Below are 18,175 nucleotides of genomic sequence, written 5' to 3'. Positions count from 1 at the left end.
ATTAAGTTATATGCAAACAGAGCTGCATACTTTTTATGCTTTTCCAAAAGCTTATGATGATCCCACAGGAGGGGACACCAAAAGGCAGCAAAGTCAGCGAAGTGAATTTGCAGACTCTTCCCTGATAATACTGTAGTTTGCTTGTCACATTTCTCACCTTCGACGATCAGGCACATGCTGGAACCTGGCACACATGCACACACAGGGCACAGATGGTTAACAAAGTAATTTACTTTATAATTATTTAACAAATTTGTTTGCTAGGAAATTTGCTAGGTTAATTTCAGGTCTTCTTAGAGAAATAAAAACATTTGAAAATTTCAAAGAACTGAGAATTTAGGAATGGGTTTACCTGGATGGGCCAAGCATAGTAAGTCAATGCCCCTTTAAAAACTGTATATCCAACCTACCACTATCACCTTGGACCACCCTACTCCAGACCACAGCAACAGCCAAGAATGGTCTTGAACGTATAACCATATGGCCTCAATGTCACACCTGCCTCACTTCAGCAGCCTTCTGAACATCTGGCGATAACCCTGCATTTAACAATTAATATGCATTAATTCACAGGGAAAAGGCATTGAATGCTACCCATTTGTCTCTAATTTGATGACAGATGCTTACTGTGTGCCGACTGAGCAGGTAAAACCCCCAATCCTTTTGACTGCTCTGCATTTGTGAGTATATTATTTCAATTTATAGTAATGTCAGTACACACTATATAACATCATGCCTAACACACAGTTGGTAACAGCAGGCTAATGACCAGGGTGACTGGAATCTGGGAAGGCTGGCACTGCTGTCTGCATTATCAAGGAACTGCCCCCACAAATACCTCATTTTCAAGGCTCTGACCGGTCAGGACACACAGCTGCAACAACATATCCAATAGCTGTCAGCTATATGCTACAGTATCAAGATGTAAATGAGGACATGAAAAAAGCTGGGGCCAGAGGATAGTGTGAAATATGAAGGAAGAGGAAATGCACACGAAGGTCCATGGTTTGAGAAAAAGAAACAACTCAGACATGGGTACTGTATAAAAAAAGAAAACCTCTGAGGAGTATTTATTCTCAACAACACGCAAATCCTGTCTGTACAATCACGACTGTCTGGACACATCAGCTTTCACAACATGACTGGTTCAGGTTCTTTTCTACAAATGGCATGCAGTTACATCACGGATGTACAGTTTGCTGACTAGCGATGGGAGGGATATGCTTTGAGGAGCTGTCATGTATTGTGGGAGACTCACTGGTTTGAACAAACCACAGTGGGGTGCTGTGGAGAACAAAGTCTTTTGATTGGTTCATATGAGTCGGTAACTGACAGCGCACGGTAGCTCCACCCATTATGAGGTTCACAATGCCTCACTTTCCCATCAAGACAGTTGACACAGTGACAGGCCGGGGGTGGGGTGAGAGAAATCAGCTGTTGGCAGTAGACCCTGGCTCTGGAGACTGAAGAAACTCATATGGGTCGTGAACCATTTCAGACTGCTCCCCAACACCCAGATGGGATGGGCTCCCTGAGAAGAGAAAGACAGGGGAAATAGCCAAAAATAATAAAACATCAAAGCAAGTTTTAATGACACAGACTTGTACCATTCAGAAATTACAGTAAGAGGCATTAAAAGCCAACAGCTGATTCAGGTGCAAATAGTAATAAATTAAAACCAAACAGAAAATGGAGTGATTCCTTTTTTTTTTTCTTCAATGCTTCCTTCCCTTTACACAGTCCTGTTTGGAATCAGCAGTTGTACATTAGGACCGTCTCACAGTGATCTGCACTTGTGCAGGAATGCTGAAGTGAATGCATTCCTCCGATGCACTCGCACACAGCCAACAGCTATTTTTCCACTCATTGGAAGATAGGTGCTGCATCAACAGACATAATCTGAGCACAGGGTGCCGGAGCATGGCGAGATGGGGAAGTTCTGGCCATCCTATTCCACATCCACCCTCAGCTGAATGAAGCCTATTTGTTCAGCATCTCTGGGCTCCCAATCATTGTTGGCAGATGATACACCTAGTTCTGAACCCAGACCAAAGGGTTTTTTTTCTTACTAAAAATTTTGAATGCCCAATGTTTTACCACTTTTCACCTAATTTGCAATGCCAAACTGTATAAGTAGGACAGTTGCTTTAACCGACACGAACACACCTAGAGAGCATGTGCACTGTCACTGAATGTGGTGTCAAACACCACTTCCTTTCGCATCAAAGTCCCCCTGCTGAGCTTGCACAGACATGAAGAGGAAGACACTTCATGCTGAGCTTTATAAAGGCAGACTTGTAGGCATCCAATTCACCAGTACAGGTCGCTGGTGTGCGATGAAATGCATGAACCCCTGGCCGTCCTACCCACCTCTATCCCCCAGCAGAACAAAGTCAATTTGCGCTAAACTATCAGAGGCACAGAGAAAGCCGAGCAGAGTGGTCAGTTTCAGAACAGAGCAAGCAGGGTTAAAATCCAGAGTGACATCACAGCAAGAGGGCAGGAGAGACGACAGACCCCAGTTCTGCCAAGACCTGCGAGATCAGACCTTTGCAGCCCCTACCTAGATGGTGCTGGTCCCTCTCCGATGCGTTGGACAGCGAGGAGAGGTTGGATGAGGGTCGTGACCCCACCCTATCCACCTGGGCCTCCTGAAGGTCTTGCAGCAGTTTGGCTGTTTCATCGAAGTGCAGGTGTCCCTCGTCATGCTCCGATTCTTTCTTCACTGTTTTACCTGGACACAGAGGAGGAGGGGAGGCAGTGAATATTCAATATTCCTGATTTAACATCAATAATAACTTTATAATGCAATACATTTCACTGTAAAAAGAAAAAAAAACTAATTTCTGTGCAGTGAAGTAGACTTGTGGGACAGAAGCCTTACCCAGATTGTTCAGCAGTGACATGTCCAGTGACATGTCTGAGTAGGTCTTCATGGACATGAAATCCAGAACAGAACTGTTCTCTCCCGACATGCCACTCCCATCTCCCACCTGGTCCAATGAAAGCCGAGGAGCCAGGTCAGCATGTACAGATAACTCAGTTAGAAATGTACAAGGTAGCTGAAGGTGCAACTTAATGTGTTACTGAACTATCCCAGTCAAAATGTTAGAGGACCCTGTCAAATATGTCCACAGTGTTGTGTCAGACAAATAATTTCAAATTATTTGAAAGACTTTTCGGCCAGAAAGCTGTACTTCAATTGTACCCTGGAGTATGGCATTTAACCTGAATTACATCAGCAAATATTCAACTGTATAAAGTAAATGGGTAACTGCTAAATATAAGGTGTGTAGCTCAGTTTAAATATGTGCATCTACAAAGTAAATATGTAGTCATAACTATAGCAACAATTAAAATAACAATAATGAAAGACAAATGATAATAAAGGGACATATTGAAGAGAAATTTTTCAGTCATCTCTAAAATGATCTGGAATGGTATTCAGTCTCATTTCTAATTTTTAATTAAACTGAATTGAATTCAATCCCTTTCTAGACATTCTTATCTGGAGCAACTAACAAGGCCATCATGGCAACACTCAGTGTAAATCATTTACTGGAAGCCACTGGAAGAGCGTTGGAACAGAATAGCCTGCAGTAAAGTTACTCAGCATCAAACTGAAAAACACTGCCAAAGTACAAATACGTGACTAATTTCTTTGCCATACAAAACGGTCCTAACAGTTATTCTTAAGATGAACACATCAATATCAAACTGACATGTATGCAGTGTCCATGAATGATATGAGAGCATCACTATAACACAGTGTGCCAAATGACAAAACACTTGCCACTTACCTGCATATCACATAGACTGGACTTCATCTCATCAGGTTTCATTGCTATGTTCCTTTTCTGAGGCAGGTGGAAACAAAAAAACATTACAGTATCTGCCTTAACCGGAAGTACAGTGCAAGTCACTTACAGCAAACTAACAAATGGGTACAAAACCATATTCTTTAGTGTGCTTCTGTTTATCTGAACATTTGTCTTTTGACAGGCACTCACCTGTCGTATCTGGAAGATGGCTTTGGAATGATCGCCCCCTGTCATCTTGTCCAGCAGTCCGTCCACTAGCTTCTTGGTGAAAGCCCCACAGCCTTTCACAAACTCCTGCAGGCTGGAGGAAACACACAGCATACTCAGCAGCTATGCACTGTAAACAGCACCACTTCTACTACCACTACCTCAACCACAGTAATGAAAGATCTCCCACAACACTAAGACTGCACTGAATGTTACATATTAGCCAATACTAATGTATTGGCTATATGCACCCCCATTTCCCCTTACCTGAGTGCACATTGCACCCCCGTTTCATCTCCATAGGCAGAATACAACAGGTCCATCTCCTCAGGAAGCAGGTCTGGGTATACGGTGTTGTTTTGCAGGGACTGTGTGTTGTATGCGCTGTTCAAGAACGTTACTAAAGAGGGAGAGTTTGTAAACAGTCATTACTATGCTGTAATACAAGGAATAAAACTACAGACCCAACCTCACTTGCAAGTCTATGACCACTGTTATATTATTCAGTTATGGCCAACTTCCTGTCTTTGACGACTGCACATGGTCTATGACATACGTAAATTTTGATAACCCCCAATTTGCATTTATACTACTGATAAAAATATTCAAAGTGACTTGCATGGCTGTCCCATGATTACCCCAGATAAAATTGGCAGATGCTCACACATCTCAAACTTCCTTGTTTAAGGGCCTACCTTTGTGTCTTCTGTCATCTTTGAAGCCCAAGGTAGTTAGACCGGGCAAGAGCTTTGTGGACAAAGAGCTCAAATCCACAGGGTGAGTTTCCTCCTCTGTTTAACACACCATTTAAGAGAAGAATGAGTTTAAGTTAACTGTCAGCCACTCCAGGATGGGTGAGAGGAAAAAATAATGGAAACCAGCATGGCTCTGAGCAACACCACCACTATGAAAGAGCTAACAGGAGCTTTGAAAAACCTTTCCAGATAAACACAACAGTGCTGGGGTCTAATTGAGGAGGGCAAATGAATAACTACAGCCACAACAGCTTTTGGGGAAAAATGGAAAAACAAAAGCAGCTAGTGAAAATAGCATCAGATCCAGAAGAAGGGGAAGGATTTTTTTTGATAAAAACACATTTTGAAACAAAAAGAAATGCTTTTTCTGTATGGCTTGAGGGCAAAGATTTGTTATGCAGTGTTTCTAAGAATCTGTTTCAGTTACTACCTGTTGTGTTCCACAGTGCGCAAGTAGAGCAAACACTCAATGAGGAACAGGTGAATCTCCCTGAGATTATCTGAGCAACTCACGGGCGCCTCACAACTCACAGGGTGCCAAGAGTAGCGAGACGAAAGAACCGTGCTTGCAGGCCCACCCCTATTGGCAGAAAAATGCCAATTTGTTCCACTGCCATTGGATCCTTGCCATTGTCAGCTGATGAGATGGCTTGAACCTGGGCCATAACTCCACAGACCATAGGACTCAGCCTGCCTCATCTAATGTAATCTGAGTGTCCTGCTGCATCACAGAGGTGGTTACTGTATACTGTGTGGGGGTGGCTGAGAGAGGAGAGAAGTACTGCTCCCTTCACTGTGCAGGGCGTTGAGCTTGATGAAAGGGATGAAAGGAGCTATATAAATGTAATTCGCCGGTCTGATTTTATCCCTACCTTCTGCGTCTGGGTCCTGCTGGTTTACCACCGTGTAGACCAGAGAGCCATCTGGCTCCTTTCTCAGGTAGCCAATCTGAGAGACAACAAACAGAAAGACACACTCAGTGCAGCCACATGCACTCGCACAGATTACACTGATTTTCTTACAATGAGAGCACATTATTAAGGATGGGACTATAGGCCCTTTATTGTTATTGACGTAACTCAATGATATTGATAAAAATATAGATATTTTTAACAAACAAACAGTCAAGTTCAATCATGTAGGTATTTGCATAGACTGTTGCTATCACATGAAATAGAATGAAAATATTCAGTATAATATATATTATATACACATTCCCCATTATTTTTCAAATGAGGTTTAAAATCCACTTTTAAAGGGACTTCTAATCGGGATGCTTCTAATTCCAGTGTGAAAGTCAACTGTCTGATCGTATCTAATAAACTTTGTTTCCCAAAGTCAAATAACTTCTGCAGGCTAATGCATTTTGATGTGAATGCTTCATCCAAGTCCAAAGACATTGGCACATGGTGAAAACACTGAAGCATTGTTTCTGACATACTGCCTTTTTACCTAACAGTTATACATTCAAAACAACCATAACACAATTCACATCGTAATACCTTCAATCAATAGAGCTCACACAGAGGTATCCTCAATCAATACAATTCACATAGAGGTATCTTTAATCAATACCTCACAAATATGAGGAACAGTTTCACAATGGGGAGCAAAATACAGCCCATCTACTGCACCATCAATCCTTGCTATAATTCTAAAATTAATATTCTAACAACAGAAAAGGAGTTAATGGATTCACACAGCATTCGGTTATTAAAACAAAGCTTCTGATGCCAAGTTGTCAAGTTCCAAGTATGTATAAATGGCATACCTTGGAGTCGGGCATAAAGCGGTTGATACGATCGCGGGCCTCATCGGCCGCGTGCTCCACCAAGGCCAGGACATGCTCCTCTGCCGTGCTGTCAGTCAGACTGCAGGCGTTCCCCTCAGGCTCATAAAGGTAACTGCAGGGGGAGTCAGACAAACACAGTTACAGTACAGTAACTGAAATGCAGCCACACTTCTCTCTGAAATAAAACCACTTTCCCCCCCTTTACAGATGCTTTTCACTTATAGACTGGTAAGAGCTTAAGATACTGTCAATGAATAAAATGGATAATATCTTGGGTAAGGGATTCAGCTAATAAGTAATGTAATAAACAAGACATTAGAAAACAATAAGTGCTATTGGCATTACTAGGAAATTTGCATATCACATAACGTGAACTTCTGCAAAGTCATCTCTGACAAGTTCAAAATCACAGGACGTCCACACCAATGGGCAGTTTTTCACAATTAAAATGATTAAATCACATTCCATTATAGCCAGTGGAGTGTTTCCAACCTGCCCCTGCCTTCACCATACTGCTTTCTCCCTGCTGCATCATCACACTGCTTTGTTTGGTTTCTGTTCCATTTCCTGCCTATTTTCACCCTACTATGGTGGAAATCCATTGGCGCTCATGGAACAACTCATGGGATCTCCGTAATTCTGGTCTGAAGACACAATATCATGATGGCTGTACTTAATACACCGCCGAGTCACGTTGGATCAAGCACTGCACATCTGGGAATTTTCTCCCCTAACACTGCCAGCCCATATGTGCGCTCTGCAGCTCCAGCCTATCTGAGGAGTGATGATGTGAACTTGTGGCCTTGTGAAAGCCACAATGGGTGGAGCTAACATATACTATCAGTCACCGCTTGATATGAATTGCCGGAGCCTAAAACACTAACTCCTCCCCACTACTAAGACAGATCATACTGACTTTCATCCAGAGTCCTAGATCATGGCTGGCAGCTCCCTTTACCTGATGACTTCCTTCATGACAGGTTGTTTTTTGGACTTTTTAGCAGACTCGACAGGCACGGGGATGACTTCAGGAGGGGGCTCCTCAGAGGCAACGTCCTCGTCGCCCAAAATGGCCGCCTGCTGAGAAAAATCCATGTCCTGCATGAAAGACATGCTGCGCTTCAGAGCTAACAGCCGCTCCTGCAAACAGAGCAGAGATAAGAGTCCCACAGGGGGTCACTTTACTCCTTCTGAAAACAAGTGGGGGTTACCATGACAACCGATAGGATGGGATGGAATGGGAGATGGTGATGATGCTGTGCTGAAATGAAGAGGTCAGAATCTCATCATCAAGCCTCACCCTGCTGAATTTACTGTCATTTATAACATCCTTTTTTTGAAAGCCTCATCCAAGGGGGACATATTACTTACAACATAACTGAAACTAGCTTACAGTGTTACATATTATGTTTTCATACAACTGGGCATTTCATTCAGGTCATATACCTTTCCCAAGGCTACAACAACAGTGTCATGTCTAGCATCAGTAATATTCAGGTCTAATTCCCTAACTATTAAGCTACATATAATTTGACTCCATTATGTGAATTACTTCTAAGCATTCTTTTAAATTGATGCCATATCAATTGACATTTGGACCAATTATACCCATTAATCATGTGCATTGTGCATGTTCTTGTGTATTGCACAAGACGTCAGTTCAATTTCAAAACTATCAAATCTTTTTATGAGCTACCATGCAAGCAATGACTGAGAACAAGACTACTCAGGCACATATATGATCAGAGAACATGGAGTAATTCTTGGCCTGAGGGGCTGATGACCCCAACAGAACTAGCCAGGAATTGATCTATAAGGTTTTGAAGAGGGGAAGAGATGAATCAAAATCCAAAGTTAGCCAAAAATGCTCTGCTAGCTCTAACTCTAGACCTAACCATCTATTATTCCCTGTGCTATACGCTTGCCTGTTTTCTGATACTGAACAAATCCCTGGACCACAGCACAAAAGATCCTCTCTGTCAGGAAAATGAATGGAACAATGAATCAAATAGAATGACCAACACAATCACAATGTTGTGTTTATCATGTTCTTCATGAGAAAGAATCCTTACTTTGCTCATCATCTTAAAGCCAGTATGGAGCAGTTTTTTGGCTGCCTTGTAGTAGACCGTCTCAGGCCGGTTGTACACCATGGCATTGTCACACATCAGCTTAAAGTCTGCCTGCAGGAGACATAGGAAGGAAATGACATGTAGAAAAAGCACCACCTCCATGTTGGCATGAACTTCCAGAAAGGAAAGTTAGCCAGACATATCATCCATTTTACATACCTTTGTCATTTCTGTTGTAGATAAATCACATAATATTCTTTGCTTAAGCTATGCACCCTCAATAAAGTCAAAGAGGTCAGGGTGGGAACCTTGTAGGACCACTATCCAAGAGTTCAACAACCATTTCCAAAATGCTACTTCAGCCCATAATTTTCTGTTCTTGAAATGAAGGTGTCCACATACAACAGATTTCTACTGCAGGTCTGTTATGGGTGTAGCTCATGGGCTTTACCTTGAATTCAGTGACAGTTTTGTACTCATTGGTTGTAATCTTGTCCTTCATGGTGCTGAAATCCATGGGATGTTTGATGATCACGGAGTAACCAGGAGCAATGGCATCCGTCACCGGGAAGGCAAAGAAGCCATGAGGGTCCTTCCTATGAAATGGCATATAGAGAACAACCACATAAATAACCAACATAAATAAGAAATGCACCACTGCACTTTTTATTCATTTACTTGCTTATGCCTACCATGGCCCTCAGGTTCAAAGGCCTGTTCCACAATTAACCACACAGCCAGACATCCTAGCAGTATCTCACCTCTGTAGCTGACGGAGGAAGTGTTCCAAGAGCTGCTGCCGTGGGGTGCACTCATTCTCTGGAGGATTAAACAAAAATACACACAAGTACATGCACACCCCAATGCGTGCACACACAAACAAACACACACACACACACACACACACACACACACACACACACACACACACACACACACACACACACACACACACACACACACGAATAGGTGAATCATACAGGCCCACTTAGTAACTGCCAACCAATACATTAACAATACTGTGACCTTACATACAATTTAACCCATATTCCAATGTATGTAAAAGCAAACAGCATCAATGAGGAACTGTGTAATCAGTCTTCTAAACCACCTGATCTTGAGCTGATTAGAGAGATCCCATGACCTTGCCACCTGGCTGTCTTACCCTGCTGAGTCCGGCAGGCCCGGACAGGTCGGTCCACCTGCGGCTGCTCCACCTCCACCTTCACCCCGGGGTGGAACTCGTCCAGTTCTGCATCTGCTTCACACTTCTCCCTCTTCCGCTTCTTCTCCTCCACCTGCTGAAACACCCGCAGGGTGAACACACACACATAGACACGCACAGACAGAGACGGACACGGACACAGACACATAGAAACAACTTAACCAAAGCATTACATATATCCAGAGATACCACAAATCAAAAAAAAAGTAACTGACAGACACAGGAACTACAAAGACCCTGAGAGGAGCCTGCTGACTGCGGCACTGCCAAGCTTCTGCCAGGCTCTAACCAGGGGAAGCTTTCATTACCAAGAGCCTTACACAGCCATACTCAGACACACACACCTCCAACCCACTTGCACTTCCTCTCCAGCCTCCCCATCCCTCATCAGGTTGTTTGCATCCACCCACGATATTACCATCTACCAGAGCAAGACTGAATTTTGCATGGATTGGAATGCCTGAATGCCTCCTATCTTAAGGCTGTACACTGTGCATACTATGAACAGGTAACACACCGTGTTACACACCCATGTCTAGTTACTTGCTTAAGGAATACAAAAAAACACAGACCCTTTTACACCTTTTCTGCTTTGCTTCATGATTACTCCTTCATCTTCACCACCAAAGGTACATTCCAGTAAAAAAATTTTGCAAGTTCACCATGTTTTTGAGACTTTATCTGAGCACACCCTGTGCCTATAATCACACTCCACCAGGAGAATATCTAAGATATCTAGAATATCTGCTTCAATCGGGTTACTGCTATCTAGGCCTGTTCTGTCCTGATTTGTTACTTCTTACCCCTAGTAAGAACTTCCCAGAGACTCTAGTTTTGCCTGTTTTGTAAAGATGCTTTCCTTCTTACCTCCACATTTTTTGGCAACGTGAAAGGATCTACTGGCACAGCAGCAGCCTCTGTCTCACACTGCTCTCTCTCTCGCTTCTTCTTCTTCTCTTCCTAAAAAAGGAGGCGGACAGCAATTTTCAGGTTACTAGCATATATTACAATCATAATTTTCTTGATTAGCAGATGTCCATAACAAAAGCAAATTGCATAACGTATATCAGGCACATTATCCATTTACACAGCTGGACATTTACCAGAGCAATTCAGGTTAAGCTCCTTGGATATCTGCGTGTGATTCAAAACTGCAAACCTCACAGTACAAACACTCATCTCCAAAAACATGTTAAATTTATGTTTTCTATCTGATTGTCTTTTTCTGCTAACTCACCTTCCTTCTCCTCCTCTCCTCATCATCCGCATGCTTGTCTTTATCCTTTTCCGATTTCTTCTTTTTCTTCTTCTTCTTCTCCTTGTGGCGCTCTCGCTCGTGGTCAGATCTGTCGTCGTAGTAACTGGAGTCGTGCCCTGAGCCTGAGAGTTCTGTGACCTCGCTTCCTCCTACTTTGAGGACCAGCTTCAGGGGCTTTTCTAGAGGTTTGTCCTCATAATCTGGAAGAAAAATCAAATATCTGTAGGCCTCTAATTATTACTGATACTACTGACTAACACACTCTTTCCCTCCTTTCTGTTCCCTGCAGGTTCTCCTTCTGCCATCTGTGCTCAAGATCTCGGAAGTGTTGCATTATCTATTTTACTTGTAATCCTTAAAATTACATTAAATTCATGTAAAATGAAGCCCAGACCCTGATCAGTGCAGCAGCCATGCTCTACACTGAATCCCATGCCTGCTTTTCTCTGCTTTAGCTGCTTGCTGATAATGCTGCCAGTTGTGTGTACTTGTTGCTGGGTAGTTTCCTATCGAAAGGCAAGACATTAAGTGCCAAACATTAACTATTTTGCGCATTATTCGTTTTCTTCTGCATATGCTTCTGCTGCATTACATCATCGCAAATCTTCCAGCACCCCTAGCACTAGTTCTCATCCTCGGTCTGTGCTCCCTGAATAGCCGAAAATCCATCATATTTTGCCCACAGAAAAAAAAACCGCCGTGTATTTGAATGCTAAGACAAGAAACCACACAGCCATGGTACATGACAAACTTGAGGAAACGAGAGGTGAGTTACCATTCATTTAGAATAATGAATCTAGCGTGAACGGGGTGATGTGACTCAAATTGCTCACTGTAACTCGCCGTCCCATTGATATGAATCAGTGACACACCTATTTTAACGAAATGTGCAGGTACTGGCAAGTGGAGAATGTATGATTTGGGGTTTTGAGTCAGCTGACGTTTTTGGGCGTAGGGTTTATGTATATTTTGTAGACATCATGTATATAAACTGCACATACAGATAACTTGAGACTTTTAGCAGTTGTTGCTAGCTAGCTAGCTAGCTTACACATCTTTACACAACACGCAAAAACACATCTGGTGATGCATGGAAAATAAAACTAGGCAAGCACAGACAAAATCTCGGGAACGTAATTCTAGCTAGTTAACTACTGATTTCGGAATATTTTGCCCAATCAACAACTAGGCGTAGATCGTGGGAACCAAAACAGACGCTAAAGCATAGTTAACATTAGCAGTGTAGGCTCCAAAGAGCCTTTCCGGAACCATCACCCGCCTCTCACCATCAACTGTCCTCCATTCTGGCTTGTGTTTTTTGTGTTTCTTCCCCATATTTTTAAAAAACTCAGGTGCTCTCTGTTATAAAAACGTCTACTCCATTGTCTTCATTACAATATTAGCTCAGGCGACTCAACAAGGCAGGTTTCACAGGAAATATTTATTTCGACCTCGAATGTTGTTGTGTTTACTTCCGGGTTAACGAAGGCTGCGCGCCAAGTTCAATTCCTAATGAACTTCGGTGAGTATCACATTAGCTAGCTTGTTGTTTTTGAACATTGTTGCTGAATTTTACACTACATTACAGTTTATGTTTTTACACTAGCTGGCACTGTCAGCCTGTGGAGCCGACAAGTGAAAGACAATAGGGAGTTATCGTTTGCAAGTACAGCCAGTTGGCTATATAGTTAGAGCAGCAAGCCAGCCAGATGTTGACGGTAGCTTAGCGTGTCTAGCCTGGCAGCGAACGTTAGCTTGCATCGCAGAATTAAAATGACGGAGAAAGTAACTGTATGATTGTTGATTAAAATAACATTCGCTATGCAAAGGGGTTTTTGCTATGCTAAGACTAATTAACGTTAGCTACCGTTTGCTGACATTGACAAAATATTGTTGTCAAGTATGGTATAGTTAGCTAGCCAGTTAGCTAATGTTATGACATTTATCTTTGCAGTGGGCCATGGACGGCGACAAAATGGATGTGGTTGGTGATGTCAAGCAAGCTCCCAATGACATCAGCACTATGAACGTACATGTTGAAGTTCACGTTAAATCGCACAGGTAGCAAACGCATTTTTATGCCAGCTATAGCTGCATGTTAAACGGGAACATGCAAACTGTCTGAATAAACATAACTGAAGCAAATGGCAAAACATTCAAATTTTTGCTTATACTTACTTGAGAGCTTCTGTCAGATTACTTTATTCAGAGCAACTGGCAAAACATTCAGATTTTAAGACATAGTTCCAGTAAGACAGCAGGAAACAACGAGCTGAGTTAAAAGACATAAAAAGACAAGGGTGGCATATAACACCATGGTTGTATTTATCCCTTCATCCTGATTCACATTGTTAGTTCCAGATGACTAAAATAAATGTCCACTTGCAACAGATCCCTTTTCCCTATCCTATTAAGCACAGTCTTTAAGATTTGTTGAATCCCTCTAGTAGTGAGAATGAGGCTTGCTGAAGCCCAAAATCAATTGAGGCTGTCATATGTTATCTGTTACTCATTAGAACATTGAATCAGTCCTAGTCAGTCTTTTTTAAAATTATTTTTATTGATTTATTCAAGCAAGTTAACTATATTAATAGCTTATTATAGCTCCACCCATCTGTTGGGTTTATCAGGACACCTCTCTCTCTCCCATTGCTGTCCTGTGGCCATTGACTTGCCTAACAATAGGATTGCTTGATTGCAGCACGGCAAGGAGAGATGATATCAAGATGCACGTGCTGGCACTACTGAATCGGCATCGCATGGTGTTCGGTGACTACAAGTGGGTTGAGTTTGACGAAGACTTCCTGGTCAAGCATGTGGAGTCAGTGGCCATTGTGGATGCAGAGAGACAAGTATAACACAGTCCCCTTCAGTACCCATTCCTCTGCTCTTTTTGAACATGTGAGATGCAGAATAGTAAATAACCATCAATTCACTACAATGCTAATTTACAACAGTAGGGTGGGTTTCAGGGATTATTGAATTTTGTTAGTATCCACTGGGGGTTACTTAACATTTTTACTTCTTGCCAGTGGCTTTATTTCAATAAAGTGTAATGGGTAGAATGCTAATTCTAATTCTTCATCTTCTTCATCATCATCTGTCTGAGGGTTTATTATGCTGAAGATATATTATAGAGGATGCTTTTATCTGTTGTGTATGCTTTCATGGAAATAACAATTTGTAAGGAACATTTAAGGAACATTTTGTAAGGAACATGCTATGGGAATGATCATTGCTGTATTGTTTCCCCCACAGCCCATTGATCTGAAAAGCTGCTGTTTGTCCATTCATATCTTTACCCTCAATGATGATGGGCCCAGCACCCTAAACCTAGAGGAAGAGGAGGAGCTGTCAGCAGCCAATCACTGGCTCTTACCTGCAGGTGGGCAGGGATGCAGGAAAAATGGAATTCTGTATGGCAGCAACAGGAGAGTGAGGCTTTGTTAAACCCCAAAATTGATATTACCGTTATGCTAACAAGTGTTTTTTGTTTCACAGCTGAATTCAATGGCATTTGGGAAAGCCTTGTATATGAGGATGGAGTCAAAACTCAAGTAAGACATGTTTGTACCTGTTTTGCATTGCATTTATAGTGGTCATTTAGACTCAAATGTTTAATGTTTCATACATTTTTTTGTTGTTTTACAGCTCTTGGATTATGTTTCAACAACAATATTTTTCTCTGATAAAAATGTGGACAGCAACCTGATCGCATGGAACCGAGTTGTATTGCTTCATGGTGAGCATTAAGCACCTATGTGAATAGGGAAGCATCTGGGGGGCACATTGGTGTGGTTTTGGGGTTATCATTAATTTGGAAAATAAATGTAAGTAAATTTTCTGTACTCCTAAAAGATAATTACATGGTTATGGGATTTCATAAAACTTGAAGAACTTTACAAACCTATACAAAAAAGTAACATAAAAATGTTATTCAGAATGAATGGTGATCAGCAAAGCGGAAAGAGTGACTCAGTCATATTAAATTGCACTAGTAAATAATATCAAGCCACTGTAAGTGATACAGATCTTCCTGTAATTTCCCATTACAGGGCCCCCCGGCACAGGAAAGACCTCTCTGTGTAAAGCACTGGCCCAGAAGCTTTCCATAAGACTGTCAAACAGGTGAGTGAGCGCTCTGATCAAGGACAGAAAGGGCTTTAGAAAAGAAGTGTGACCCTGTGTTTTTACTTCCACCAAATATGTACCGTTATAATTTTTGCAGGTACTCGTATGGCCAATTTGTGGAGATAAATAGCCATAGTTTGTTCTCCAAATGGTTTTCAGAGGTAAAGCTGATTTTTCAAAATACGTTTCTCCTTTCTTATTTGTAAGCTTCATTTTATTGTACCTCAAGTAGATATTCATTCTTTTTTACAGAGCGGTAAGCTTGTCACTAAGATGTTCCAGAAAATACAGCAGTTGATTGATGACAAAGAAGCTCTGGTCTTTGTTCTGATCGATGAGGTACTGTCTGTCGTCTCCTATTTTATTATCCTATGGCATTATTGTGTATTATTGCGATTTGTTGTGTGTAGTGCATTTTGCCGCGGTGTCACGCTGCGTTACGCTTGTTGTGACGTCATTTCCTGTGCGTAGGTGGAGAGTCTTACTGCGGCTCGCAATGCTGCTCAAGCGGGCACTGAGCCCTCAGATGCCATCCGGGTCGTCAACTCTGTCCTCACACAGCTCGACCAGATTAAACGGTTGGCCACGCCAGTTTTTCTCCTAGTTTTTCTCTTTACCAAATTCCCAGTCGAAGTGTCTATTTGTCCTTGACTAAATTCCTATCTTGACATGCAGGGATTCTCATAATTATTTATAAATCTGGGACTCAGTTACTAAATTGATTGTTTTTTCAACCAGTGACATCAGCATTCTCAAGGGTACTTAGTCATTTCCCAAGATGGCTTAGGTTTCGAGAGAAGTAGTGAGCTATGTTAGTAAAAATGTTTGAGATATTGATTACAGAGTGACTGTACTTCTGTTTTGTATGTCTTAGCTGTCTATATTGTAGTACCTTTTGACATATTATTTTGTATACATTTATTTTATGTATTAGTTTTTGCTGCTTTTGTGTGTGTATTACTGCTTTGAGCCTTGATCACTGTACGGCACATTCTGATTATTGCTGTCAAAGGGACAGTCTGGTCAGAAGCTAAGTTTGATATATTTTACAATATGCATTAAGGCCCAAAGAGTCTGTCTCCATATTCCAATTTTGTTGTCAAATGACATTTTATAGTTGATGGTAGCTCATAAATTAAGCCAGGGAGAGACTTGATGGTCAGCATGTCCAATACCTTTCCTATAAGAAATAATTAATAAAAAAAGACAAGCAGGCTACCAGCTTTGTACACTTGACTTGGAACGGTCCATATATAGCATAAATTTGGTCAATTTTTTTCTTCTTTTTGACCCCTTTTAAGTATTGTAACTCCAATCTTCATTCATTGTTTTGTGTATGTGTGTTTGTGTCTTCTGATTCTTCGATATTTCCAGGCACTCGAATGTGGTGATCCTTACCACCTCCAATGTGACAGAGAAGATCGACCTGGCGTTTGTGGACCGGGCTGATATAAAGCAGTACATTGGGCCGCCCTCTACCGAAGCCATCTTCAACATCTACCTGTCCTGTCTGGAGGAGCTCATGAAGGTCTGCCATTCTCTAGGGAAAAGAGCAGCAGTGTTTATGCCTCACATGAAGCCACAACCATAGTTGTGCAAGGACTATCCACTAAACAAACCACACAGATATTATGTAATGTTCTCTGAAAAATTCCTTTCTCTCACAAATAGTATATAACACAATGATGGTTGCTATGTTGTGACTGATTACCAAAGAGAAAATAACATCTTTAAATTTCCACCATCTACACAAAAAATATGGCAGACATGAATACTGCAAACCGTCAGAGTGACTTCAAGTCCTGGTAGTTTGTGTTATGAATTTGTCATCTTTATGATGCATTGCAACAAGTGAATAATGGGTCTTGAATGGTTAACAGTCATTTCAGGAAAGCATGTTTTTGTTTACTTTGGTCCTCTGTGTTCTTAGTGCCAGATCATCTACCCTCGGCAGCAGCTCCTTACCATGTTTGAGCTGGAGACCATGGGCTTCCTGGAGAGCAGTGTTTCGGAGCTCAGCCTGACTCTCAGGAGCATTGCAGCGTGAGTGTCCAGCAAAATCAGCTCCCATGCCTTCGTCCCTCTCCCTCAAAGCTCCACACACATCTAGCTCCACACTTGTTGAGCTTGATTACAATGACCTCATGCTGCTTGGCTTTGTGCTCAACAGATGGTAGTCCCTGCATGGTGCAAATGTGATTACAGACCAGAAGGATGTAGGTAATGATGTCTTTGATTTGTATTGCAGGAAAAGCAAAGGCCTTAGTGGGAGAGCACTGAGGAAACTGCCGTTTTTGGCCCATGCCCTCTTTGTAAAGGTAACTGAACATAAAGGATGTCATAGTTGTTGTGAATACAAAACCTGTCTCTTTTGTTATGTATTTAGTATGTCTTGTCTTGATGGCGTGTAAGTTGCTCTGGTTAACACTGCATGATGGCTTGATAATGACAGGAAGTGTAGAACAGCAAAACTCAAATTCCAGTCTGTAGGTGGGTGTTTATCTAGCTACGAGTGAGGCAGAACTTACAGTTGTGATTAAATAAAGCAATCTTCAGCTCCCCTTTGCAAAGTCACTGAATGAAAACAACCCTAACCATAACCCTAAACCAAAGTAGGAAAGGCAACAGAACAAACACAGAGACCCAAATGTGGGGGGGGGGGGGGTTTCCCCTTGCTGCAGCTCTTTGTGTCTTTCCTTTTCAGCCCTCATCCTGACTCTAGGTGCAAATCTAGATTTTTATGTTGTCTGCCCCTTTGCCATTAATAATGAAAAAGTGAAACTGTTTTTGGTCATGCAAGTGTTCCCTCTTTTGCCAGACCCCGACTGTGACCCTTGAGAGGTTCATGGAGGCCATGGACAAAACTGTTGACAAACAGATTGAGGAGAAGGCCCACCTGGTCAACTGTGTGTAA

At 41.9% G+C, this 18,175-nt stretch overlaps 2 protein-coding genes across 4 annotated transcripts; one reads left to right on the top strand and one right to left on the bottom strand.

Annotated features, from left to right (window-relative positions):
- Window positions 1–1,119: 1,119 nt before the first annotated feature.
- Window positions 1,120–12,566, bottom strand: brd9 (bromodomain containing 9). Of its 3 annotated transcripts, none has more exons than XM_036539083.1 (17): window positions 12,417–12,566; window positions 11,110–11,330; window positions 10,740–10,832; window positions 9,813–9,948; window positions 9,409–9,466; window positions 9,099–9,243; window positions 8,648–8,758; window positions 7,534–7,715; window positions 6,555–6,687; window positions 5,656–5,731; window positions 4,724–4,819; window positions 4,296–4,428; window positions 4,011–4,122; window positions 3,801–3,857; window positions 2,885–2,993; window positions 2,564–2,734; window positions 1,120–1,531 (listed from the first exon to the last, which is right to left on the bottom strand). In XM_036539083.1, the coding sequence occupies exons 1-17, from the start codon at window positions 12,463–12,465 to the stop codon at window positions 1,431–1,433; spliced, it is 1,983 nt and encodes a 660-aa protein (XP_036394976.1). In that variant the 5' UTR covers window positions 12,466–12,566; the 3' UTR covers window positions 1,120–1,430. The 3 variants fall into 3 exon arrangements, with proteins under 3 accessions (XP_036394976.1, XP_036394978.1, XP_036394977.1); XM_036539085.1 differs by having other exon boundaries at window positions 7,534–7,655; XM_036539084.1 differs by having other exon boundaries at window positions 9,813–9,945.
- Window positions 12,567–13,090: 524 nt separating this feature from the next.
- On the top strand, window positions 13,091–18,175 carry trip13 (thyroid hormone receptor interactor 13). Its single transcript, XM_036539827.1, has 13 exons — window positions 13,091–13,191; window positions 13,832–13,982; window positions 14,389–14,515; window positions 14,632–14,687; window positions 14,782–14,872; window positions 15,186–15,258; window positions 15,359–15,422; window positions 15,514–15,600; window positions 15,733–15,839; window positions 16,636–16,789; window positions 17,192–17,304; window positions 17,510–17,579; window positions 18,080–18,175. Exons 1-13 carry the CDS (start codon window positions 13,091–13,093, stop codon window positions 18,173–18,175), a joined length of 1,290 nt encoding a protein of 429 aa, XP_036395720.1.

This window comes from Megalops cyprinoides, chromosome 10 (assembly GCF_013368585.1).
Source record: "Megalops cyprinoides isolate fMegCyp1 chromosome 10, fMegCyp1.pri, whole genome shotgun sequence".
NCBI lineage: Eukaryota > Metazoa > Chordata > Actinopteri > Elopiformes > Megalopidae > Megalops > Megalops cyprinoides.
Note: the sequence above shows the minus strand (reverse complement) of the source record. Positions and strands in the feature narration are given on the sequence as shown.